General features: G+C 40.8%; 1 protein-coding gene across 1 annotated transcript in view; it reads left to right on the top strand.

Moving 5' to 3' along the window:
* Positions 1 to 27,620, top strand: part of PCCA (propionyl-CoA carboxylase subunit alpha) — a 276,404-nt gene that overhangs the window by 117,861 nt on the left and 130,923 nt on the right. The window contains exons 16-17 of the mRNA XM_066620028.1: positions 5,280 to 5,390; positions 9,297 to 9,399. Coding sequence (XP_066476125.1) covers positions 5,280 to 5,390; positions 9,297 to 9,399 — 214 coding nt within the window. The remainder of the gene's footprint in view (positions 1 to 5,279; positions 5,391 to 9,296; positions 9,400 to 27,620) is intronic.

Below are 27,620 nucleotides of genomic sequence, written 5' to 3'. Positions count from 1 at the left end.
GTACTTGGGGTGCTTATTGGATAACTGCACACTCATGGCTCCCTGCCCCAAAGCCCAGTACTCTTTGGGGCACTAAACATTGGGCATATGAAAATTGAGATTAAGGCTGCAATGCTAACCACACTTTCCTGAGAGTAAGCCCCATTGAACAAAATAGGACTTACTTCTGAGTAGACCTGGTTAGGACTGTGCCCTAACAGCCCAATACTAACTAAGGGTCCAATCCTATCCAGTTTTTCAGTGCCAGTGCAGCCATGCCAATGGGGCATGTACTGCATCCTGTGGTGGGAAGGCAATCACAGAGGCCTCCTCAAGGAATGGGATCATTTGTTCCCTTACCTCATACCTGCATTGCAGCTACAGCAATGTTGGAAAGTTGGATAGGATTGGGTTCTAAGGCTGCAATCCTATCCACACTTCCCTGGGAGTAAGCCCCATTGACTATAATGGAACTTACTTCTGAGTACACAAGCATAGGATTGGTCTCTGTATCCCCACATGGTGGTGCAATGGTGTCAGTGTGGGCTGCATTACATCCTGTGAGGGATTTTTGATTGCTTGAAGTCTCCTTGGGGTAAGGGGACATTTGTAATCCCCAGCAGCCTCAACAAGTCAACCCAGATCTGTGGGAGCTCTTGCACCAATTTGTTTCAGACAATAGGAATATTAGCCTGGAATATATACAAATATATATTTTCCAAACAATATAAATGTTTGAAGTAACTGCAAATTTACATTGTTGGAAGTAAGCATTGTTTTTCACTTTAATTATTCATAATAATGGTTTTCCGGAGATATAAATAGAAACAAGAATAAATAGGAATAAAGCAGATCTTAATTCTCTGCCTATTTTTCCTTTAGTACTATTTAAATAAAATGGAATACCTCTTAAATGTCAATTTATACAGTACATTTCTAAAAACAGTCTTGCAAAATAGCAATGCTCAATTAACATTATGCAATTTAAATCTCTCATAAAAATGAATGTAATGCTTTTGCAACTAAAGTTCTTTCCATTCCACTTAACACAATTAAAATTCCCAGCAAGTTAAATATATTGAATTGTTTATCTATGGAGAGACATGTAGGACACCAATTAAGTTTACATGGATAAATGCAGATTTGCGTTTTGTGAATGTCAAGTTGACAGAAGCTTAATACTGTAAAAAGGGCTAATCAACACAGAATATGTTTAGTGTCAGTAAATATTTATACTGAAGAATGTTTCCCATGAATGATGAGGTACAACAGTCGGCTTATTCTGAGTGTTGCTAATTAAATTCTTCGACTTGTAGATCACTGTATTCAAACCATTTCTGTATAATTTTGTACAAGGTACGTGATTCTATAATAAACACTTTTCTGATAAAGGACACATCAATAAGTCTCTTCAGGTCTCTTCCCCCCCTGAAACAATTGAAGTGATGATAAAATATCACTTTAGTTTGAATTTAAGGTCTTATGCATCAGATTATATTGACTAAGGATTCTAGATTTTTGTGCATTTTATCATTATGTGTTCAACATGTTCCAGCGCATAGAATATAACTGGAACTTTGGAGGAGGATGTAAATAAAATCTTACTCCAGGGCCTGAGCTCAGTTACTCTAGTATTTTTGACAGTAGGGTCTAGTGTGCATGCTTACATCTTGTGTTCAGTCAACAAGTACAATGTCCCACTAGGGGGCAAAATACCTTAGATCATGTGTATAGTAATATTGTGAACGGGTATAGGACTATACCTTTGCCCCATCTGGGACAATCTGACCGTATATCTCTGTTTTTGATACCATCATACAGACCTCTTGTCAATAGAATTAGGCCTGTTGTCAGAGAAATACAACAGTGGTCAGAAGATGCATTGGAGCAACTTTGGGATTGCTTCAGGCGTACTGATTGGACATTATTTGCGGAGGACAATATCGACATCTATACTTCGACTGTACTGTTCTATATCAAAAGCTGCATAGATATTTATCTTCCCTCCCCCTCCACAGCTGCATTCTTCAAGGCAAAGCAGGGGCAGTTCCCCACTTCTGGAATTCCTTCCTTCTGTGATGCCCAACTAAACTTGAACTCTGCCTGGTTTTAAATGGGCAGTGAAAACCCTTTTGTTTCATTTAGCCTTTTCCTTTTTTAAAAATGTTGCTATGTTATTATGTGTCTGCTGTCTGTTCCATGCTATTTTATTTATCATCATTAGATTTAAAATGTGTTTTAGTATTACTTGTGACATTGTTATAAGCCACCTTGGGTAGTTCCATTGAGCAGATAGAGAGGTGACCTAAAATAATCACTGTTTTCTCTTTTTGGGAAAAGATAGATTGGCTTAATTTTAGGATATCCTTTTGTAAGGTATACTTTGTGTCAGTGTTCAAGGATATATATGTGTTCCCATTCAAGCTTACAGTTAGGTAATCTTTTCTATTCAAATGTACAGGTTGGGCCTCATTATTCCCAGGGGTTCTGGTTCAAGCACTCACCTGGACAGCAAATAACTATAGCAAATCAATTTAAAAAACAAAGTTTCTTTGCTCTGGTGATTTAAAAACACCCTTGCTGACCTTTGTGATGTAAGATAAGAGTCATTAAGAAGACAATCCCTCAATCAGTCATCCTCCAAACTCAGTCCCTCCCTTCACCAATGCAAAGTGGTCACCTTTCTTTCACATGCTTGGGGGGGGGGAAGGGAGGGGTCAGCTGGAGAGAGAAGGATTGATGGATTGTCAGCCAGCTGCCCTCTCTCTCATTAACAAGGCTATTGTTAAAGGAGTGTTCAGTTTCTTAAACTGATTTTAAAAGGATGCATTTTTCCCCTTCTCCAGGGATCAGCACATTCCTTCTCATTTACAGGAATTTATAATTCCTTCTCATTCCTTCTCAACATTTACGTGTTGAGTCAAATCCGTGTATAAAAAAATCCGTGCATAACAAGGCTGGACCTTTATATGGCAAGATGGTGAATGCATAATACCCTTGAATTGTTGGTAGTATGCCTTGATCTTAAGTTTTTATCCAAAAAATGTTTTGTGTGAGAGAGATTTTAGGAAGGTTCAAATAATTATCAAGCTTTACTAATAAGTATACCAAAGTTACTTGCCCACAGTTTTTACTAGGTTTCCTATCTACAGCAAAGCATTTCTCATTGGTTGTACAGTATATACAGTCTGAAAGTCTGAAAGGAGGGTAGGTAGGTAGAATCCATGTATCTTTCCATTTACAGATGTTTCCATGTCTGGTCATCTGGAAGGGATTCTTCCTCGCTGCAGGAGACCAAGTCATTTTGTCACACTGAGTAGGGTATTGTACTTGGTTCAGGAAGGTTTAAATCCCTGTTTAGCCATGAAGCGCCTTGGGAGACCATGGGCCTAAAGTCAATAATGTGTTGTGAAAATAAGATGGAGAAAAAAAGCTCATGTATGCTTTCCCAAGCTATTTGAAGGAAGAATTTGATATAAAGTTTGTGGTTATGGCTGTTGTTTATAAGCCTTAATAGACTAACTCAGACTTTTTCAAGCATTCAGAAATGAAAAACGGCGTTGACTCAAAAGACTTTTCAATCTCCTGCTTGTATTTCTTTTGTCTTTAGAACAATGGAACAATGCAGCAAAGGCTATATGTATTTCTGCAAAGCAAGTTGTTAAATCATCATGAGTAAAAAGTATAGAAGTGATACATTTCACTTATACTTTCAGTTTTTGTACCTTCAGTTTCAGTTTCTTGGATTATCAAAACTGATTTCTTTTTAAGTTGGTAGAAAAGGAAATATCATTGCAAGATGAATGTAATATATAGTTCAGTGTGCATGCAGGCTGGCCTCTGTTTGATCCTGTGAGAATGTGGGGTTAATGTCTGGCTGGTATTTTGGAAGCAGCAGGTATCCAGGAGTAAACTCCTATAGGGGTCCAGATTGCTGTAGCCTCATAGTTTTTCACACAGATGGGGGATACCTTGTGAACTTTCACTGAGGTCAGGCTAAACTGCAAATCATACTTTGAAATGTCTGAAGTGTTGGGTATTGGGTACCTTGTGGCTGAGGCTATAAGGCTGTGACTGTTAATTTATATTTGCATGATAGCGCTTTCTAGATAGTAAGTGCTGTCTCTTTTCCTAAAGGATTGCAAAATCCTCTGATTTCTCTCAAGCACATAGTTTGGACTGAATTATAATACTGTTTGAATTTAGGCTTTGGTGACAATAAATAGGGACAGACATCCCTATGATCAACTATCATCTCACTAGGGATCAATTTGGGAAGACTAAAAATGCTGATCTGTTTTTCCCATTGTAATATGTAATATTTTTTTGCATTTGCTCAATATGGGAAGGTGTGTGTGTGTGTGTGTGTGTGTGTGTGTGTGTGTGTGTGTGTGTGTGTGTGTGTGTGTGAGAATGCTGAATTTGCAACTGTGATAAAAAACAGTATCACAATATTTTCATAGGTGGCTTTTGTTAGTCACAAGGGAAATATTTAAATATTTCTTTTTAATATAAATTCTTTAGGTTTTAAATATTCCATATTATTCTATTAACAGCTTTAGAAGTATTTTGCCTGAAGCATTTTGTTGGAAATATTCTACTGAAGTTAACATAGGAACACAAGTTTCTGAAGTACACTGATTTTCAAAATTACAAGGTGGTTTAGAGACTCTTAGCTTAAGCAAATACCTAGGTTCTTATAATTTAATGAGTAATGAACTGTTTAATTGTTCATGGTATTAATATCAGTAAGATATAAGCTACCCTTTGTTAAGTACTTGCTACTGGATGAACAAAAAGCTAAACATTCACAACATATGGGAGAATGAATCTTAGAAATATTTCAACTCTGCACACATGCATTATAATTCTTTTATAGTTACTTAGCAGTTCTTTTATAGTTCTTTAGCGGACTATTGGGGTTACACGGTTACACTTTCCGTGGTCTATCATCTTCCCTGTAGAATTCTTTCCTTTTATATTTTCTGTAATACAGGGAGAAAAATATGATTAAAGAATTGTCAAACTCAGCTATAGGCAACTTACTGTAATATTTAACAGGTTATCTTGATTTGTTGTGATTAACGGTAGCTTCTAGAATGAATGACTGTATAGTACTTAAAAATCTCATTTATTCAGACATTTCACATCTGAATCTTTCTTTCTCTATTGAGAGTTTTTAAATTGTCTGTCCTTCCATCCCAAGCACCAGCTTCTAATGCGTCTGTATAGTATTTCTTTTCCAGGTACCTTTTATGTGTACCAGGGGATGATAATCTAATACAACTTTTACTTTTTAGGTGTAACCCACAACATTTCCTTACTGAAGGAGGTGATAATACATCCACGTTTTGTCCAAGGAGACATCAGCACTAAATTTCTTACCGAAGTGTATCCTGATGGTTTTAAAGGTTGGTCCTCAGTGCAAATGTTTTGGGGAGAAGTGTGGGTGCAGTTGCAAAATTTTTTTGAAATTTTTTAAATACTTTTAATTTGAAAATGATTTTTGGAAGCAGATATTAGTTTTACTGTCTCTTTTTAGAAAGATAACATTGGTAAAACTAAATCGATGATATCCTGCAACAAGCCGGAAGCATAAAGTTCCATTTAAGATGTTTGGTCAGTGAAACGTAGGGGAGAAATGAGTCTTTTAGTAGCAAAAACCATTAAAAAATCACTTAAGATAGTGGTTTTTCTGGGAGTTTAATTTTAAATGTCTGCACTATACATCTAGTTGTTGTGAAATTATAACATGAATAGTAAGGGCATCATTTGTAATACAGCACTGGTGCAGTTCCTGGTACAACTTATCCTAAGCTGGTAAGTGCTAGGCATACTGTTAGCATGAGCTTCATTTTGAAAAGCAATTTCTTGTCCCCTTGCTTAAGGTCCAAGGCTACATTGGAGGAACATATCAGCATATCTGTGTAATGCAAAGTTGGGCTCGTACAAATGTACAAGATGCTCCTTCAGTTATTTTATCTGTACAAACAAATGACCCAACTTAACATAATATTGATTGTGAATGATCCAGGACATGACATTTGGAAAGACTGTAGCCCAGATAAAATTAGGACAGAATATCCATTTAAGTTGCAGCTCCAAATATAGATGAATATGCTGTCCTTGCTTACCTTGGATTACCTCAGAAACCATTCAATTTCTTGCCCTGCAAATCAGAATAAATCAAATTATCTTCTAATCCAGTCTGAGCAATTTGTCTTCTCAAAGGTAACTGCAGTGGTGATGGGGTTGGGAAAGGAATTAACTTACCTTTCTCATTGCATGCTTCTGCTGTGCCTTCTGCTTCCTCATCTGCTAGACCGGGGGTGTCCAAAGTTGTTGGCAGGAGGGCCACATCGTCTCTCTGACACTGTCAGGGGCCGGGAAGAAAATAATTAATTTATATTTAAAATTTGAATAAATTTACTTAAGTTTACATAAATGAATATTTAAAGATGAACTTATACGAATGAATGAAGGTCTTGTAATAGCTCAAGGCCTATAGAAGGCCTTGCACAAAGCAAGGCTGGCCTTTCCTTTGCTGCCGCTACTGCATCACAGATGTGAAACAACAAGCAGTGGAGGGAGCCCTCATCCCACAGCTCATGCAAGAGGTCAAACAGTCACCCTCACACTGAGAGCGGTTGTGTCGGGCCAGTGTGTGCTCCAACAAATCTCCGGAGGGCCAGAGGCTCATTGGAGACTGGGGGCTCCCTGAGGGCCGCATTGAGAGGTCTCTAGGGCCGCAAGTGGCCCCAGGGCCGGGGTTTGGGCACCCCTGTGCTAGACTGTAAGAAAAAGGTGGAGAGTTGCGTTGGAACGGTGAATTTTGGTGATGGGGAGACTGGAGGGAAGAGGGGGTACTGGTTCTGGTGAGCTTTTTTGAGCTCAGGCTTGGAGATGGACTTTGGGGATTTGTAAAGCTCCTTTTTAAATGAGAAATGAGATGGGCTTGTGTAAACCCCCAAAGTACTTCAGCTGTTTGCAGCTGAAATTTAGTACTGTAATATGAAGGTGTTGGTGACTCAAATCTGTGGTACTATTAGATGTGAGAACACATTCTAAATCATAAGATAACTTCAGAGGCTACTAAATTTGAATAATAGTTCAAGACCTTTTTTAAGATTTACAGTTTGCATGGTTTGAGAAAATTCTTTCATCATACTGTTTTGCACAATCAAAAGAACTAGATACTTTTATTTTTAAAATGTGTAAGTCTGAAGTCTGATTTGTATAATATTATATTAAGTGTCTAAAGTAAGTATTATAAAATGGATTAAAAGAAGTCATTGGCCCAGCCTATGTGCTTATAATTATTTTCTCTGCCAAATTTGAGTTGTGGTTTCTATCATTATAGTACTAAGTATTGGCATCTATACAGTTTGTGAGGATCACTGTAAAAATCTGTGTATTCTTGATCCTCATTGCATTTTCTATGTGCAGTTGTGTACATAATGAGAAGTCACAGGGAGAAAAGCCATCTAGAAATATGTGTGAACTGACCCCAAGATGCTTAAAAATCTAGCAAGACATTGGATGGAAGAAGAAACTAGAGTAAGAAAAGACAAGGCAGTTCAACCCCTACCCTAGTTTTTGTGAGTGAAAACAACTGAGTGGTGCTTTGCTGCCAATTTTGAAATGACAGCTTTACCTTAGGTTTTTTATTTTTAAAAATTATTTTTGTGAAGAAGTTAGAGTTTAACCATTCTTTTCGTGTTCCAAAACAAGATGTCTGAGACTATTTTACAAATGGGCTTGTATAATACAAAGTACCCATGTATTAGTGAAAAAGGAAGATTTTAACATTCAGAGATCAATAAAATAAATGTTTTTAACAACTTCTTTTAATTCTGTGAAATATTCTGACAGCTTTCCTTTTAACCTTAGCTGGCAACTTTTAATTAAATTTTTACTTGTAGTGGTGTACTTGACACATGTTCAAGCTAATTTTCAAGTATATATGTTCTTCATGTGTCAGCTTTCATCAACACAAAGCAACCTTTTAAATAAAGCTATTTTCATGTGCTTTGTATGCTGTAGTGATTAGTTTTCCATAGACATCTATATTCTGTTGTACTGGGCATCCTAAATAAGTGGCAAAATCTCTGTCCTAAATTCTTTAAATAGGTGAAACCTAGGCACTCTTGCCTGGCATTCAAGAAATGGGAGGCTCACAAAGAAAACATTATTTGTTATATTGATGCTAATTTAGAAGTGGATTTTTAAAAAATGGCAGCATATGGGAAACACTTCATTAAGAGCCATGGTACACCACTGAATCATGCAGACATTCTCCATACAGGATCGGCTATACATGTCCCTGTTCAGCCTATTGGTCTCTAGCAGTGATCGGCCACACTACTATTTATGGAAAGGAAAGCTTGCATATTTTAAGACAGAGATGGCTAATTGGCATCTTGTGAACAACACTGGCTCACTGGGTAATTTTTGTCCTGTATTCTTCCTAAATGTGCATTGTAGAACAGACAAGGGCAATGTTCCCTTTAAGCTGCACTGGCCGAGCAGCTCAAAGCCCTGGGAAGCCAAACCCTACACAGCTCAGTGTTCCTCAAAGTCTGGCACTGATGTATGAAATCATTGCTGTGCATCTGGAAGTGCCGCAGGACTCCACTGTGGCGACTGTGAAGTGGTGCATGTACTGGTATGGACCTCTTTTAGAGAGATTACTGTACAAGGGACCAGAAACTCTGCCTGGCTATTTGCTTGAGCAGGGCCATTTTCAGTTTGCATAGGGATTGATGCTACATATGATAAAAGCAGCACATGAAAGACTTCGATCCTGGCTGGCACAAGGGAATAAAATAAGCTGGAAGACTTGCAACAGCACTGTTGCCTCTCTATGTCCAACTACCCCACAATCCAGTGAACTGGGTCCTGAGCAGCTGTTCAGAAATATGGCCTTCCACTGTGTTGAACAAGTTTACCATTTTTGCTTTAGGAAATAAAGTACTGAACCACATGCTGCTTGAATGAATTCTCAAACGCCTACAAGAATTTATTATTGGACTGAGTTGTAGCATATCTCACAATGAATTTTCAATTCTCCCATTGTCAAACTTTTTTTAGCACAAATGACCAATGTTAGCTGATAGTGTGAAAACAGTGCTAAAACACTGAAATTCTGTGTGAACACCAAATTGAAAATTGGAAAAATACAGATTTTGTTTCCAACAGTGTAACGATTAATTGGGCAACACAGGAGGGGAAAATGTGTACATTTGGGGGCTGAGAGCATGCTAAACAGTGACCTAGTCTTTGATGTGTAATTTTTTAATCTTGTTTTTAAAATGTAGGACACAAATTGACAGACTCTGAGAAAAGGGAGTTACTAGTAACAGCAGCATCTTTATATGTGGCTGAACAACTTAGATCGCAGAGATTTCAGGGGACTCCAAGGTAAGTTTTTTTTCTAGTATTGGAAAAATCACATTGTTGAACCCCTTAATTGAATTTTTGCAAAAGTAATAGAAGCATTCTTAGAAATTGGTGTGGTTTCGAAGTCCAGCTCTTCTAAGTCCTGCTGAGAAATAAACACTATTTTTGAAGCTACTTAGCATCATTAGTTCTGAAATTCTTGTAAATAGTTGAACATTACCTGGTTAAAAGTGATTCTTGCCATAAAGCTAACATGAATATGTAGGATCAGGATCAAAGAACCACTTTGAAACATCATGGGGGTCTGTTGTTCAAAGGAAAAATTCCACTGGGTGAGTGCAAACTCTGGAGCATACCTAAAGAAGGTTCTTAGGTCTTGGATACAGTGTTAATATACGTATAAATCTTCAAACTATCATGGTGTTTATGTGTATGTTTGGCGAGCATACTCATTGTATTTGATGCACCGTATATGTGGGCTGAGCGGTATTTTTAGATGCAAGCCATCTGGGCAGGGGCTACCTATTTTTGTGTAATGATATTACTATCATTAGTATTACTCTAATACTAATCATTAGTATTAGTATTACCATTACTCTATTAGTAGAGTAGCAGATTAAACCTGAAACATAGCTTAGGAGCTAGTATACTTGTTAACTGGTGTATGCATTTAGTTTTTGGAGATGTATTTGATCTTTAAATGCTTACTGAATAAGAGTCCTATTTTGGATACAAGACCCACCAGGAAACTGGAAGAAGGATATTCTCTCTTAAGAGGTGGGACCAAGAAATTGGCAGCAATGTGATCATCACAATTGTGCTGTTGCCAGGAAGGGAAGGTTTTTTAAAACTTACCTGATGGTTGCTATGGTTCTTTGGAGGGTCAACTCCCTATGCAGCCCTTCTTGTGCACAAAACAAAACGCACAAAACAAAAAAACCTCACCCAACTTCTGATTTTGCAGTGGCAACAGCATGATCGTAGCAATTGCAATGCTGCTCCCTGCCCACCCCCACAAACACTTACTGGTTCTCAAACTCTCCCTGAGTTTCCCAGCCACCCAAATAGGGAAATCTTAGTATCATAGTTTTTGACTGATTTATTTTAAATCTGCATAAAATTGCTTATAAGGCAATCAGCAGTTCTGTAGAAAATATAATATTTGGGTTGCATCCTAACCGACCTTACATAATGGTTGTTTTGTGTGCTTGTACCCAGTTTGGTTCATGGCTTTTTTTCTCCTGGATCAGAATGTTTATTTGTGCACATGCTTTCCCATTCTCAGTTGTTATAGTGTTCCAATGGCATGAAACTATTTTCAGACCTGAAGTCTTGTGATGGTGAGGTACCATTATGAAAAAAATTAAGACAATGGTGTGTTCCACCTGATCTAGTGTCCTTGGAACCCTCATGGAGCTACTGGTCTGCTGCGGGACCTTCATGAAAAGAAGACTTTTGGCTTAGTTCTATAGCACTCCCTGGTAATTTGAGAACTAGAGCCTTTGTGGGGGTGAGGTGAAAGTAGTGACACGATCCCCAGGATCATACCACTGTGGGGGAAGGGGGGCAGCTTGTAACCAAACGTACCTGCTGCTGGGGTTCAGGGAATGCGGCGAGTCCCATGGAACCCTCTGCAGGCCCCACGGGACTTCCCACACACACACTGAATCCCGGCAGCAGGTACATTTGGTTAAAAACACCCCCCTTCCCCTGCAGTGGTGTGATCCTGGGGATTGTGTTGCTGCTTCCTCTGGCACCTGCCCCTTAAAGGGGGAAAAGGTCAGGCGGTCTCAGACTGGTGGGTTGTGACCCACCAGTTTGAGAACCGCTGCTCTATAGTACTATATGAACATGCCAAGGGGCATCCGGTTCGGGACTCCTCATCGCTATGGGACGACAATGGGGAGGTTAGAGAACAACGAGGCAAAGACAGAGTAGGAGAAAAAATTGGGAATGGTAGCGTGATGGGATGTGATAGATGGTTTGGCACAATGAGAGGATTCAGGGATAAAGGAGCTAATAAGCAGCCCATCCCAGGGCATTCCATGTACAAATGCTTTTATGCAAATGCCTGAAGTCTCCAAGCAAAGATGGGAGAACTGGAATGTCTGGTGACAAGGGAAAACATTGACATAGTGGGCATAATGGAAACCTGGTGGAATGCGGAGAATCAGTGGTGTACCACAATCCCTGGCTATCAACTCTACAGGAGGGACAGGCAGGGGCGTGTTGGAGGTGGGGTGGCCATTTATGTTAAGGAAGGGATAGAATCCAGCAAAATAGAGATTGAAGGTGGGTCCGACTCGATAGAATCTGTATGGGTTAAATTACCAGGTCTGAGGAGTGATGTAATACTGGGGGTGTACTATCGTCCTCCAGACCAGAAACTGGAAGGGGGCCTTGAAATGAGGAGACAGATCAGGGAGGTGACAAGGAGGGACAGGGTTGTAATCATGGGGGACTTCAATTATCCTCATGTTGACTGGGTCAATTTGTGTTCTGGTCACGAAAAGGAGACCGGATTCCTTGACATGTTACGTAAATGACTGTGCCTTAGAGTAGCTAGTCTTGGAGCCCACCAGAGGACAGGTGACTCTGGATTTAATATTGTGCAGTACTCAGGACCTGGTTAGAGATATCAATGTTACAGAGCCATTGGGGAACAGTGATCATGCTGCGGTCCGTTTTGACATGCACATTGGGGGAAGAATACCGGGCAAATCTCTCACAAAAACCCTTGACTTCTGACGGGTGGACTTCCCTCAAATGAGGAGGCTGTTTAGAAGGAGGTTGAAAAGGAAGGTAAAAAGAGTCCAATCTCTACAGAGTACATGGAGGCTGCTTAAAACAACAGTAATAGAGGCCCAGCAGAGGTGTATACCACAAAAAAAGAAGGGACTTGACTAAGTCCAGGAGGGTGCCCATGTGGCTAACGAGCCAAGTTAGAGAGGCTGTAAAGGGCAAGGAAGCTTCCTTCCGTAAATGGAAGTCTTGCCCTAATGAGGAGAATAAAAAGGAACATAAACTGTGGCAAAAGAAATGTAAGAAGGTGATACGGGAGGCCAAGAGAACTATGAGGAACACATGGCTAGCAGCATTAAGGGGAATAATGAAAGCTTCTTCAAATATGTTAGAAAATTGGACAAGTTTCTGGAGGAAAAATCCATTATGGGTTAGAAGCCATGATGTGTATGTGCAGCCTCCTCATTTTAGAAGTTGGCTATGTCAGATGCAAGGGAGGGCACCAGGATGCAGGTCTCGTTATCAGGTGTGCTCCCTGGTGCATTTGGTGGGGCCGCTGTGAGATACAGGAAGCTGGACTAGATGGGCCTATGGCTTGATCCAGTGGGGCTGTTCTTATTGCAGGGAGATCTTGTACACTCATGAATTTGTTTACATTTGTAGAGTCTTGAATACTGTTTTTCTTCACTTGTGGAGGCTTGCTGCTGGCACAGCTTGAAAGGAGTTGACTATAGGAATGGAGGCCAATAGTTTCTTGCTTAAAACCCTGTCCCCCAATTTGTTGACACTCTGGTGCAATGCATTTATCACCTGTCATTTCTTTAGGCTTCTTGCTGTTTCTCTTTCTGTTGGCTTATGTAGCCTCAGAACCTGGTGAGGCTTAATGCCTAGAACATAAGAACAGCCCCACTGGATCAGGCCATAGGCCCATCTAGTCCAGCTTCCTGTATCTCACAGCGGCCCACCAAATGCCCCAGGGAGCACACCAGATAACAAGAGACCTCATCCTGGTGCCCTCCCTCGCATTGGCATTCTGACATAGCCCATTTCTAAAATCAGGAGGTTGCACATACACATCATGGCTTGTAACTCATAATGGATTTTTCCTCCAGAAACTTGTCCAATCTCCTTTTAAAGGCATCCAGGCCAGATGCCGTCACCACATCCTGCAACAAGGAGTTCCACAGACCAACCACACGCTGAGTAAAGAAATATTTTCTTTTGTCTGGATTTTGCTCCTGGATTCCCAGGTGACGGCTGTGGCTAGGGGGGCCTTCGCGCTGGTGCGCCAGCTGTGGCCGTACTTGGATCGTGCAGATCTGGCCACGGTGATCCATGCCTCGGTGACATCGAGGTTAGATTACTGTAACACGCTCTATGTGGGGCTGCCCTTGAAGACAATTCGGAAACTGCAACTAGTGCAGAATACGGCGGCTCGTGTGGTTACTGGAGGTAGGCGGTTCGACCCTGTCAGTCCGCTTCTCCAGCAGCTGCATTGGCTGCCCATTTGTTTCCGGGCCCAATTCAAGGTGCTGGTTTTGACCTTTAAAGCCCTATACTGCTCTGGGCCAGGGTATCTTAGAGATTGCCTACTCCCGTACAATCCAGCTCGTCCTCTTAGGTCATCAGAGAAGGCCTTTTTACAAGTGCCGCCGCCTAGGGAGGTACGTGGGGCAGCGGCAAGAAATAGGGCCTTCTCAGTAGCAGCACCAATGCTATGGAACTCCATTCCCCTTGACTTAAGTATGGCTCCCTCTCTTGAGGCTTTTCGGCGAGGCCTGAAAACCCTTCTGTTTAATCAAGCCTTCTGAGTTCTCAGCCTTTTTAACATCTTGTATATTTTTTACAGGCCTGATACTTTTATGATTTGCTGCTGCTCTATGCTCTTTTTACCGGACTATTTTTTATCTGACTGCTGTTTTTATGATATGTGTTAATATGTTTTTATTTGTTTTAAATTATGTTTTTAATCTGTTTTAACCTGTTGTAAGCCGCCTTGAGTCCCTTCAGGGAGAAAGGCGGGGTAAAAATAAAGTTGTTGTTGTTGTTGTCTGTCCTAATCCTCCCAAAACTCAATTTTAGTGGATGTCCCCTAGTTCTGTTGTTATGTGAGAGTGTAAAGAGCATCTCTCTATCCACTTTTTCCTTCCCAGGCATAATTTTGTATGTCTCAATCATGTCCCCCCTCAGGCGTCTCTTTTCTAGGCTGAAGAGGCCCAAACACCATAGCCTTTCCTCATAAGGAAGGTGCCCCATCCCAGTAATCATCTTAGTCACTCTCTTTTGCACCATTTCCGTTTCCACTATGTCCTTTTTGAGATGTGGCGACCAGAACTGGGCACAATACTCCAGGTGTGGCCTTACCATAGATTTGTACAACAGCATTATAATATTAGCCGTTTTGTTCTCAATACCTTTTCTAATGATCCCAAGCATGGAATTGGCTTTCTTTACTGCCGCCTTGAAAAGTAGTCTGTGTTTTTGTGTGTGTGGGAAAAACTGGGAGCTGCTAGCACATGCAAGCTCACCAGCTATGTCTCATGCCCGTAGACTGAACTCTACTTTTCACCTCTCAGCTTAGTTCTGCTCATGCTAGTGATTTCATAGCTCAGTGTTTCCCAAACTGTGGGTCCTGACCTGTTTGTTGGTTAGTTGTGAAACTGAAACTGGCAAGCTGATAGCTGACTTGGGAAATGTATTGAGCCCTACAAAAAGTAAAACTGAGCCATGTGTGTGTGTTTGCTCATGAGTAGGCAAACATGACTCGGTCAACGTTGAAGGCCAAGAGGAATGCAGCACCACCAGGTTGGTTCTGAGCTGATATAGGCAAGCCCCAATAACACTTGAGAAGGAAATCCTCCCCTCTAAGCTAACAACAAAAATGTATTGAGCCTTTTGGAAATCAAAACCGAGTCACACATGTGTGTTTACTCATGAGTAGGTAACCATGCCTGGGTTCCTTTGAAGGCCAGGGGATTGCAAGGCCATGAGAATGGTCCTGATCCAATGAACATGGAGCTCAACAAATTCTTCAGAAGGTGATCCCCTATGATAGTAAAAAAACCAGAGGTGTGAGCAGCTGGTAAGGTGAAACTTATTCTTTAAGAATCTTAAAGCTAAGCAGGTTCCGATAGAGTGTCATTTTTAAAAGTGGGTCCTAGTACTAAAACGTTTGGGAACCGCTGTCATAGCTTGTTGGGGTGGATGATGGCCATGGGATGCAAATAGTTGCAGTTGATGATATACAAAGCCATGTGCCCACTTGCTTGTCTCTTCTGGAAAGATATGAAACTGTTTAGACTATTGATCCATTTAGCTCAGTATTGTCTACACTGACTGGCAGTGGTTCTCTAGGGTTTCAGATGTGGGGAGCAGTCTTTCACAGCTCTGTCTGGAGATTCCAGGAATTGAACCTGGAACTTCTGCATTCAAAGTATTTATTCGGCCACTGAGCAATGGCCTCTGCCACAGCTCTAATTCCTTTTCTCTCCCTGATAGCAGCAACTTCTAAGTTGGATCTGGAAAAGACCTGAGGGAGGGAAAGCCATGTGAGTGTGTGTGAGAGAGCCGTGAGTGTGTGAATACAAGATGTATTCTTGTATAACTTCTGTTTCTGTTAAAGATTTATTACTGTTCTTAAACCAAAAAGTTTACTGTGAGAGGTTGTGAATTACAACAAGGAAAATGTACATTTTTGTTTTCCATTATTGAGTTTAGAATTTAACAAAAAAAATTATCATTTGTCACTGGCAATCCCTTTCATAAGGGAAATACCAACAGATTTCATTTTAAGCTAATTATCAAAATGCTTGAATCGCAGGGGTCAAGTTGCTAATGTGCTATTCAGATAATAGGACATAGATTTCCTACGGGAAGTAGCTGTGAATGGTGGATGATTGTTTTATACTGTTCAGTGTGTTAAAACTATTGTACATAGAACATTCCCTATTTACGCAATAGGCTGACATACTGTTAAGTGGTTGCCACCCTTTGCTGCAGGTTAGTTTTCATTATGAAGCTAAATGGAAATCCTGAGTCTGCCATGATAGAATATGATCCTGTTTCCAGGGGAAACATTTTGGTTTAAGGGAATCCAGTTTGTTTTGATGTAGCTGAGGCCTCTCAAACCGAAAGTGATGTTCGACTGATATATTGGCTGTAGTCTTATTTTCATTAGTAGTTTGGACAGGGGAATAGGAGACTAATGCTCCAGGTGTGGCTATATCATGCTTTCTCATGGGTCTACTAATGTAATGTTTACACTTCTAAACCCAATTGGCTTCAGCACTTCCTATGTGTTGCTTGTGTTGGCAGCTAGGTTTATTTTCCTAATTTCTCTGTTGGTTTTGGCCTTTTATCATTCATGGCTTGGAAAAATCCATCATTTGCTGCATGCCTGTATTACCCGATGGTAGCACATGAGGGAAAAGCTTAACTGTGTGTTTAAAATAAGGACATGTTATATTCCTAGGAAACAGTATTAATTTTTTTCTTTGGTGATTAAAATAGAGACATTATAATAGGAAAAAAAGAACCAATATTACTAAATGTAAAAACTAATTTAAAATATTTTTCATACTCAAATTAGCTAAAATGATGTTTACTTCCATGAAGGTTTGCCTTACTGTATCCATGATACTTTTTCATAATTATTAATCCAAAGATTTTTAGATAGACACTAATTATTTTGGGAACAGTCTTTTGCAGTGCTTTTTTTGTAAAAAAAAAATAGGTGCAGGAACTCACAACTTTTTATTTATTTATTTATTCATTCATTTATTTATTTATTTTTAAACCATTTTTTTATACATGCGCGCGCGCACGCACGCACGCACGCACGCACACACACGCACACACACACTTCCATCCCGTGTGAGCTCCCTGATAGCAAAAGCACTCCTGCCACAGCTGGAGTGAAACACCCCTTTTTTTAGGTGGGGAGGTGCTCCATTGGGCTATAGGAAAGCCTATACAGTAGTTAAAGTGTTCAGAACAAATATGGTCTTGAGCCCAGCTGGTGGCCATCAGTGCCTCAAGTGTTAGTTCCAAACACTTTGAGCCTAAGAGCTCTGGTGGCTCAGTGGCTAAACTGTAGATCTGTGAAGCCAGAGGCTTGGGGTTCAAATCCCACTGAGGAATAATATATATATATTATTATATATGTGTATATATATATATATATATACATTTTTTTTTAGGTGGGAAGGTGCTCCATGGCTGCAAAATATAAAGGTTGGTTGCTAGTTGCCAAAAAGGGGGCCAGTTGAGGCTGCAAAACTCCTCAAAGTTCAGTCCCAGGCAGGCTCTTTTTTGAACTTTTTTTTTTTAAAGTCCCAGGTAGGATTTAACCCACAGCCTCCAGCAGGGGGCTCACTCCAGGAGCTTAACTGTGGGTTAAGTCCTAACTGGAACTTAAAAAAAAAAAAAAGTTCAAAAAAGAGCCTGCCTGGGACTGAACTTTGAGGAGTTTTGCAGCCTCAACTGGCCCCCCTTTTGGCAACTAGCAACCAACCTTTATATTTTGCAGCCATGGAGCACCTTTCCACCTAAAAAAAAAAAAATATTCCTCAGTGGGATTTGAACCCCTCCACAGACCTACAGTTTAACCACTAAGCCACCAGAGCTCTTAGGCTCAAAGTGTTTGGAACTAATACTTGAGGCACTGATAGCCACCAGCTAGGCTGAAGACCTTATATATTAGTTCTGAACACTTTGACAATAGGTTTTCCTATAGCCCAATGGAGAGAGTGCTGGGCTGTGGAGCACAAGGTTGGAGATTCGAATCCCTCCCTAGCCAGCAGTGCAGAGCAGGGTGGTGCAGGCAGGGGTAAAAAGGTGGGGGCAAGGAAGAGGGGAAAAAAAGGGGGTGGGGTGGTGCAAGCAGGGGGGGGAAAAGGTGGGGGCAGAGAGGAGGGGAAGGTGCAGGCAGGGGGGAAAAAAGGTGGGGGCAAAGAGGAGGGGGGGAAAAAGGTGCCGGTGCGTTCCATTACAAAAAAAGCCCTGGTCTTTTGTATTCCACTATTTGTTTGAAATAGTTTAGCTTTCAAGTTGAATTTCAATAAATAGTGATTATGGTTTGTACCTAAGAGAAGAGGGAAGGAATGCATAGGAGTAAATATTTTGAATTGTCCTTGTGAATTTTAGTTGCTATTAAAGAAAAACAGAGTGACTATTTCTAGATTATATTGACTGAATAAATGATGTAAAATTGTAAAAGTATTCATGGTGGTCATGATGATATATATGAATAAAGGGTTTCTAGCTAATTTAATCTTGGTGCATGTTAATGCCTTTATCCTCTCTTCCCAGGATAACCTAAAGTTTTAGGGGAATTAATTAGAGACTGGCAAGTGGCAGAGATTCACTTGGTATCCCTTGGTACTTGAGGAGTAACCCCCCGTACTTAATAGCTGTAATGCTCTTTAGCCCAGTAGGTGATGGCATTGCTACTTTTTTGTGTATAGCTTAGCACAGATTTAGTCCCAGTGGTAAAGCAGTAGTAGTTACGCCATCTAATTGTGTGAAACCCCCCCCCCCCCATGAGAGGAGTGAAGAGAATTCAAAATACTTCAGGGATATAACAGGGCTGAAAGAGGCTTAAAGAGTATGGCCTAACCATGGCCATCCATTGTGTTTATGGCTGAAGGGAGATGTGCATTGAGACTTCTTGGCTCAAGCTCTTCTTAGCGCTGTTAACTTGCCTCAATTAACCAACTGCTTAGTTCTCATGAGTTTGCTTTTGTTAGATCACTTATTGTAGAAGTTTGTAACTTTTGATAGAAGTTGGAGAAAGGAAATGCATAGGATGTCAAGGGCTAAACTGTGCCTAGCAGAATTTCCCCTTGTCTTCCTGTCTTATAATACTCTCCTCCTTAGGTTTGGACCTGACAACACTGTGCTCCTGTCATGTGTGGTCCATGAATTTTCCCTTTATAAAATTTTGTTGTTATGAAAATTATATAAGCCACATCACAGTAATTGTTTTCAGATTTAATCAGAATTTTATAAAGACTGATGGTTGTGGTCATGTACATTTTTTTTTACATAGATATAAATTTTGCTTAAGAAGACAGTATGTCCTTGGCATGCATGCATTTTTTCCACAGGGAAGTAATATCTGTGTAGGAAACTGTGACATGTAAAGCAACCTGTATCAGTAGACAGCTGAGGTACTCTGTTGAAGTTGCTTCAGTGACATGAGAGACCAGTGAAATGCTGATTAATTTGCATAGTTTAAAGTTTAAACCATGATTGTAGCCTCCTCCTACATGAACAAGCCTCTGCAATCCCACAGGGTCATTGATTCTGTTGTTTTCATCTCTTGTCCTACTCCTTTGTGTGCAATAGGAGGAGAGGAAGAGCATTTACTTCCAATTTGAGACAGGCCAGAATTCAAAGTTGCAGCTGATCTTGAGGAGCTACGGTTTGAAGTAAACCAGATTCTCTGAGTTGGCATGAAGTATAGAATTTTTCACTTCAGAATTCAAAAACAAAATTCTTGTGCAAAAAAGCAGGAGTGAGGAGCACAGAAACTCATAGCTTGCAGAGGCTTATTTGCACCATGGGGAATGATGCTTTCCTCTTACATCTGATGTAAGATGTAATCTTGATGTAATCAAGGCGCATCTAGTTCAGCATCCATTTTCCCTCAGTGGCTCACCAGCTGGCTCTGGAAAGCCCATAAGTTGGAGAGAGAGAGAGAGACATATTTCTCTCTTACCATTGCTCCCCTGCAACTGATATTTGTTAAAGTTATTCTCCGCCTTCCCCTCTAAAAAGAAGCATCCAAGACTACTAAGATCCTTCTGAATTTAATGTTAGGACATAGCCATCATGACCAGCAGTCATTGACAGATCTGTCCTTCATGAGACCATGTTTCTTGGATGAAAAGTCATAAGGTATGTCAGGCAAATGACGTGCAGCTGCTGACTCTTGAATAATTCATTGGCCACTGGGTGTGACTAGGATATTTATTTATTCTGCCCTTTTCGTAGCATTAAACTTCTGTGGTATTTACACAATCACTTACGTTGAGAAGGGGGGTGGGGAGGTCAGCACTGAGCTCTTGGTTTTCCCAAGGGTGCATAATTCAGCTCATTTTACCATCTTACTTATTTCTTGAACCATTAAATACTTGAGAGTTTGAATTGAGTCCAGTGTTGGTTATACCAGGATAAGTCTTCATTTTAATCAAGCCATTGTTGTGTTTTTTCAGAAGGGTAGGAGGGGAATCTTTACCTTATAATTTTGTTTTTTTAAAGGTGCATATATTGATTTCTAATTGATAGCATGCTTGTTTCATTTGGCTACAGTCTCAAAATATTCTTTAGGCTTGCCCAAAGGCTTAAGCATAGCTACTTAAAAAAACAAAACAAAACAAAAACCTTTGCGGGGTTGGGGGGAAGGAATCAGTTCATCCTATGTAATGTGTAATGTTTTTAAAGTTCCTTTTCACTTTCAAAAGCAGGTTGGCTTAGAGAACTGTGGCTTGAGAGAAAAAGAAGCCTAAAGAGCCTTGGACTTGTGGAAGTAGTTCCCTAGTACCTCATATCCTTGTCATTCAGGAAGTGACTTTTGTATCTGAGTAGTCATGTACATATTGTAATTGGGGGGCAGTGGTGTTGCAATTTTGAAGATGAATCTTTCCTTTGATTCTGCTGCAGGAGCTGTATGGGACAGAATGGCACGATTATTGTTAGAGTACTCCTCTGTTCCCTGCAATGATTCCAAAAGCTTTTGGACACTTCATCAGTATTATTGTAGTTCTTTGGCTGCAGGATATTTGGCAGCTGTTGCACCCCACTGGCAAATCCTATTCATGCTTCTGTTCTATTCACCACTGCCATTGGAGAATTGATTTCTCCCTCCTCTGCTATAACCTTTCTCAATTCATTTTGGATTGTTCAATGTGAAACATTTTAATTTCATATCATACAGTCATTCAGCTTGCAATCTTTTTTTAACATGTCACTAGGGTAACAGCATAGCATATTTCCTCTAACCAATCACGCTTTTATTTCACATGTTTAATGTTGCATTTAAATGTTTGCATTTTTGTTTTGACCCTCTTACTTACATTAACGTATTTAAGCTTGATAATTTTTTTTAAAGTAACATATTTAAAGTGTATAAACTGTGGGTATATTTAGCATTGTAATAAAGTCTTCAATATGAAGGCTTTTAACAATTGTCTGATTTTCAGATTAAATTAAAGAATATTAAGATCTTTAATAAAATTTAGATGACCAAACAGAATGAGAATATTTTCTTTGTAGAACTCTTCAAGATTTGTAACTTTAAGATTTATGCATTCATATTTATAATCAAATTTGGCTATATGAGCCACATGTCCAATAATGTGGTTTAACTATGATCACGTCTATGTAACTTTGAAATCTGAAACAAAAATTGTTTCAGATTTGCACATTAAGATTGAAATACTAGGTGGCACATGCAAGCTTTTCTTTTGTTTAAAAAAACATTTTATGATTCTGCCCAAGATGTTCCTATTCAAGAATGGACATTTCCTCACTTAGTCCCCTGAAAGATGGGTTTCTTTAAAAAAAAAATTCCTTTCTGTATTGCTGTGAGTGTTATTCTCTTTTATGTCTCACCATTAAGACAACTACTTTAATATTCATGTTTGCCTAGTTAAAAATCTATCTCATACTAGAGCAAAAAACTAAGCTGATAATATTGAGTAATTTTGAAAAGGCGCACTAACATTGTCAACAGTTTCTTTTTTAAAAGCTCATCTGCCTTGAGCAACAACATACCTGATATTGCAATATGAATTTGCTTTAATTGCTGTGCTAGGGTTTCCCTATTAAGTTATGAGAATGATTTTTGTTTGATGATCCAATTGTTTTGCAGATTCATCCGGATGTATTTGCTATCTTAATTAGAATTATCTTTCTCAGCACTATTCTGTTAATAGCAGGGTTTAAAAGCATTTCCTAGCTTTCTTTCAAGGTCCCTTGTTTGTATATAAGCTACTTCAGGCTGTTCATTGCCCAAAAGTGGTTTGGCAAATGCTTAGAACTGAATTTCGCCATAAAGAATCCAACATATGGTAACAGTTACTAGTGGTTCTGCCCTTATGAGAACTCCTCCTGAGAGCACATTTCATTTGTATGTATCCTATTCTAACTGAAAGAGATATTGGTTTGAAATTTGATATGGCAGTATAGAAGTAGACCATAACTTGTGTTCAGCATAGTAATCCATATTAATCAAAGAAACTCATGACTGAATTCAAACCAGTAAAAAAAAAAAAGAAGCAGAAGAAGAAGATATATATATGTGAGTTTTTGCTTTCCAGACACAAATGGTCTCCCAAAGCAATTAGGATAAATTAGAATCCAATATAGGTGCTGTACTCTGTATATGTATGAAAATAAGACTTGGGCTTACAAGAGAAAGGGGAGTGGGGGGGGGGGAAGGTCAAGGAGGAAGTTCAGTTTGACAAGACCAGAGCAAAGTGGTGAGTTGAGGCATTTATAAGTCCCTGTTGGAGCCATGCTGATCTTCCCTTGCCGTTGTTCAATCTGAATGTATTTTGAAAGTCCTTTCAATATTTGATGTTCTAGAACTGATGCTAGTGAATGTGCATCTGGTAGTATAGGGTAGACATGGTAATCAGCATTCCAGTTACCCCTTAGTAAAGTGATTTTCAACCTTTTTAATCTCATGGCACACTGACAAGGCACTAAAATTGTCAAGGCACACCATCAGATTTTTGACAATTGACAAGGCACACCGTGCTGTCAGCTGGGGACTCACATTCCCATTGGCCCTACTAATAAATGACCTTCCCCCAAATTCCTGTGGCACACCTGCAGACCACTCACAGCACATCAGTGTGCCATGGCACACTGGTTGAAAATGGCTGCCTTGGGGTGCAATCCTAACCAACTTTCCAGCACTGACATAGCTGTGCCAATGTGGCGTGCACTGCGTCCTGCAGTCGGGAGATAGTCAAGGTGTCCTCCTCAAGGTAAGGGCATGTTTATTACCTTACCTTGAGGCTGCATTGCAACTGGGTCAGTGCTGGAAAGTTGGTTAGGATTGTGCTCTTAGTAAGATAATTGATGCAGTCAGCAATTGTTACTGTTAATTTTCACCAGTTGTGCGGCAGCTCAAGCTGGAAGTGGGATACAGCCCTGGCTTTTAAAGCATGGGCTTCAGTCCTGACGAAGTCCTGGTCAAGATCTATTTAAAACGTAGTTGACGTTAATGCTGCCTATGATTTAATGAGTTCCTGATCCACCACTTTTTTCCTGATATTTAGGTTTCTTTGTCTGGTCCTTACAAAATGAAACTTTACTTCTCCCAGGCAAATACTTGTTTGTTTTAATATTTCTACCCTGGTCACATAAATCAAGTGGGACCCTTAAGGTGACTTACAAAATTAAATAATGACAAAAAAATTAAAGTCAAAGTCTAAATAGTCACATAATATTAACACAGAGGAATTAATTTAAAATACCAGTTAGGTTCTGGGTTACCAGTGAGGAAGGCATTCATCAGTATAAGTATGGATAGTGGATTCTTTTGGAGGGGGTTAAATGGGGATAATGATGCATACTGAGTAGAGCTTATGTTGCATTATGCTTTTTGTTTTAATTTTTTATGAACATTTTACTCTGAGAATATAATCTACTCTGAGAGGGAACAGGGTTCTAACAGCCTCCCCAATTACTCAGGGTGAGTTGATGGGCTGTGGATTTCTTATTTCGCAAAGCTTTATTTTCTTGAAAGTAGGTAAAAACCCACCCCCTGCATGCACACATGCACATGTACTTCCTTTTATGCTGCATGAATAGTAACTTGTGGCCTTTATTAGTATTTGTTCCACAAGAATATTATGCATATTTAAAAACAATTTTGTCCTTTACATAAAATGGTGATTTTTTTCAAACTTCTGCCTTTTGATGAACATCACATCATCATTGTGGAGGATTCTGGGATGAGCTATTGGGTGTACACTCAGTTCATCCAGAGCAGCCCCATTTGCCATTGGAGCCATTCCAGGCAGCGATGGCAATGCGTAGGTACTCACTATACCAAAAGGTGTCTTTTGTGCATTGCTGTGCTGCCTGGAATGGTTCCAGTGGCAAGAGGAAGGGGCTGCTTATCTGCTGCATTGTGGTGCCCACAGTACTTACCATTTCTTTGGAGGGGGAAGGGGTGGCACTCCTGACTCCTGGGAGGCTTGTGTCGGCAGTGGTGAGGCACCCACCGTTTTCCTTCATGCCTCTGGCACAAGCACCTGAGCACCAGTGCCCAATGGACAACACAGCAAGTGGTGGGCCTCTCCACCCGTGCCTGCCATGCAGAGGAGCCATTGGGTTCTGCCAGCCAGGGAGGATCTACTCCTGCAGGGACAGGCTGTGAACCTGCAATCTCACCTCTTCTATCTGACTACATGGAGATTGAGCAGGGCATGCTCTCCACTCTAGAATATTCCCGGCAGGGTCACCTCCACCCTGATGGCATCTCAGGGCCTCCACCAGGCAAGTATACTAGTATACCTGGCGCACTTTCTCCAGATGGGCAGATGCCAAGGAACTAGCACTAGTTAGGGCCAGGGTGGAAAGTGCTCGCCTTTCTTCAGGATGGGCTAGACAAGGGTCTCTCCACTAACACCCTAAAGAGGCAGGTGGCAGCCTTAGGTAGTATGTTGGGGCAGGATCAGGGAAGAGTTTCTCCTCTCATCCCTATGTGTGTAGATTCCTAAGGGGGGAGCTCTCTTAAATCCTCCACCGGTACACAGATTCCCCAACTGGGATCTAAACTGGGTCCTAGAGGAACTCACAGGGTCACCCTTCAAGCTACTCACCGAAGTTTCCTTCAGGAATCTTACCTTCAAGGTACTGTTCCTGGTGGCCATCACCTCCACCAGGAGGATGTCGGAATTAGGGGCTTTCTTGGTGAACCCCAAGCTGTGCATTTTTCACAGAGACCAGGTGGTGCTTAGGCTACATCCGACCTTTGTTCCACTTCCTTAGGAGCGCCACCACCTTGACTGCATTCAATGGCTACTCTTCCCTAGCAGAGATATGCAGGGCGGCGACATGGGCTTTGGTGCACATGTTCACCAAACACTACAAAGTAACCACAACTGCTTCATTGGACGCCACTCTAGGGCATGAGGTTTTGCAACAGATAAACAAATGTCTCACTGGTCCTACCCATCCATACGGCTTTGGTATATTCCTGGAGTCAGGGATGCCACCCCTTCCTCCTCTAGACTAAAATTGAATTTTTACCTGAGAATTCCTGTTCCGGGGAAGGAAGGGTGGCATTCTGCACACCATAGCACCAGGCTCGGGGGTGGGGGCTCCAGGCACCTGCTTGCACCTACAGGTGGGTAGAGCCCAGGCAGCTCAGCCACAACAACAACAACAACAACAACAGTATTTATATACCGCTTTTCAACCAAAAAGTTCACAAAGCGGTTTACAGAGAAAAATCGAATAATGAATGGCTCCCTGTCCCAAAAGGGCTCACAATCTAAAAAGATGCAAAAGAACACCAGCAGACAGCCACCAGCAAGGACACTGCTGGGGTGAGGTGGTCGAGTTACTCTCCCCCTGCTAAAAAGAGGAGTACCCACTTGAAAAAGTGCCTCTTATCCAGTTAGCAGGGCTAGCAACCTTTCCTTCCGAAGTCCACCTTGAGTGGACACATTTAATAGTGTTACGTTTTTCTAGTTATAGTTATAGTTTTAATGTTTTTGGTGCAACCTTCACAGTATGGACTAGTCACCCACTGTGATCTGCTGCAAGCCAGGGATTGCCTGTGTTCCTGCTTTCAAAGCCTGGTTGGGGAAGAGAAGGGACGCCCAGAGGGAGGATCTTTCGTTTGGGGATGGACCCTGCCATCCAGAGGGGAGGGGCTTCCCAGGAGTCAGGAATGACACCCTTTGTCTCCCAGAAAAGGATTTCTCATGTAGGAAATTCCATTTTTGGCCCCACCCTAGCTATGCTACCAAAAAGAATTCCTGTGGTATAGAGAACAATTCCTGATCCATAGAGCTCTTACCTGAAGCCTGCAGACTTGGGTACTCAACCCAAAGCTCAGTTCATGGAGGTTTTTTCAGTGAACTGGTACTGTACACAGACTAAAATGTCTTGTTGCTTTGAACCTGTACTGGAATTGAATTCCTAAATACATAAAATGAAACCAACTCAAAAACAAATTGTAACAGGGCACTTAGGAAATTCTTGGTGGATTGGGGAAGGCTGTTCTCTCTTTCAGCTATATTTGGAGAAACTATAGTTCCTGGTGAGCCATCTGAAAAAATGGGAAGGAGGAGCAAGAAAAAGTGGTAGGCAGGGCATAGGATTAGAAGCCTTCCAAGCACTCAAGTGGAGGCTTTCCCATCTAAAGTCTGTTGTCTAGAAACAAGGCCTCAGCATGGCAGACTTTTGAAGTGATGCTGGAAGCTTTCTGTTTCCTGCCAGTTTCTTGCTAGCAGTTTAACCATTCATCCCGAAAAGGCTGAGTTCTTTTTCTGTGTAGTTAAAGAAAAAGCTCCATTAAGTGTTAGTGAGGCTGGAGGTGCAATTTTAAGCCATTTCTGCCCAAAGTTGCATACATGCAATAGGGATCAAATGTTTATACCTGTGGGCTGGGCAGAAATGGGTTTAATTTCCCCCATAATGCCCTAATCCCAAACATAGCATTTCTATAAAGGACCTTGTGGTACTGGAAGGAATCAGCGATGGTGGGCCCTCCTGGTGCACTGTAATTCTTAATTCCAGTTATTTTCTTACAGATTTAAATCAATTATGGGTTTCATATTCTCCATGAAATGTATCTAAACAGATTCGGAACTGGTTCAATGTTTGAACCTGTTACTGAACTACTTTTTATTGTTAGTGATGGAACTGTATGGTCAAAAATTTTTGATGAACCTGAACCAAATCTTTGAAAGCTTGACTTTCTGCTTGTGTTGCTTCACATCTTATGTAGTTCAATATGCCAAATTTGCACCTACTGTTATTTCACTATATTATATAAGATACCGGGGTGAGTCCTACTGTTGTGGAAAATCAGAGCTTTAAGAAATTACCATATAGAGCTCTAAAGTTCTCATTAATTTAATGTGGAACTTGGATGCAGGGCCTAGGTTGTTGTCAACCTTCAGTCTCAAAAGACTATGGTATCGCGCTCTGAATGGTGGTTCTGGAACAGCGTCTAGTGTGGCTGCAAAGGCCAATTCGGGAGTGACAATCCCTTCCACACTGGGAGCAAGTGCGGTCTGTCCCTGGTCTGTCTCCCTGGCTATGGGCCTTCCTTCTTTGCCTCTTTGCCTCAGACTATTGGCCAAGTGTCTCTTCAAACTGGGAAAGGCCATGCTGCACAGCCTGCCTCCAAGTGGGCTGCTCAGAGGCCAGGGTTTCCCACTTGTTGAGGTCCACTCCTAAGGCCTTCAGATCCCTCTTGCAGATGTCCGTGTATCGCAGGTGTGGTCTACCTGTAGGGCGCTTTC

Source organism: Tiliqua scincoides, chromosome 3 (assembly GCF_035046505.1).
Source record: "Tiliqua scincoides isolate rTilSci1 chromosome 3, rTilSci1.hap2, whole genome shotgun sequence".
NCBI classification, from domain to species: Eukaryota; Metazoa; Chordata; class Lepidosauria; order Squamata; family Scincidae; genus Tiliqua; species Tiliqua scincoides.
Note: the sequence above shows the minus strand (reverse complement) of the source record. Positions and strands in the feature narration are given on the sequence as shown.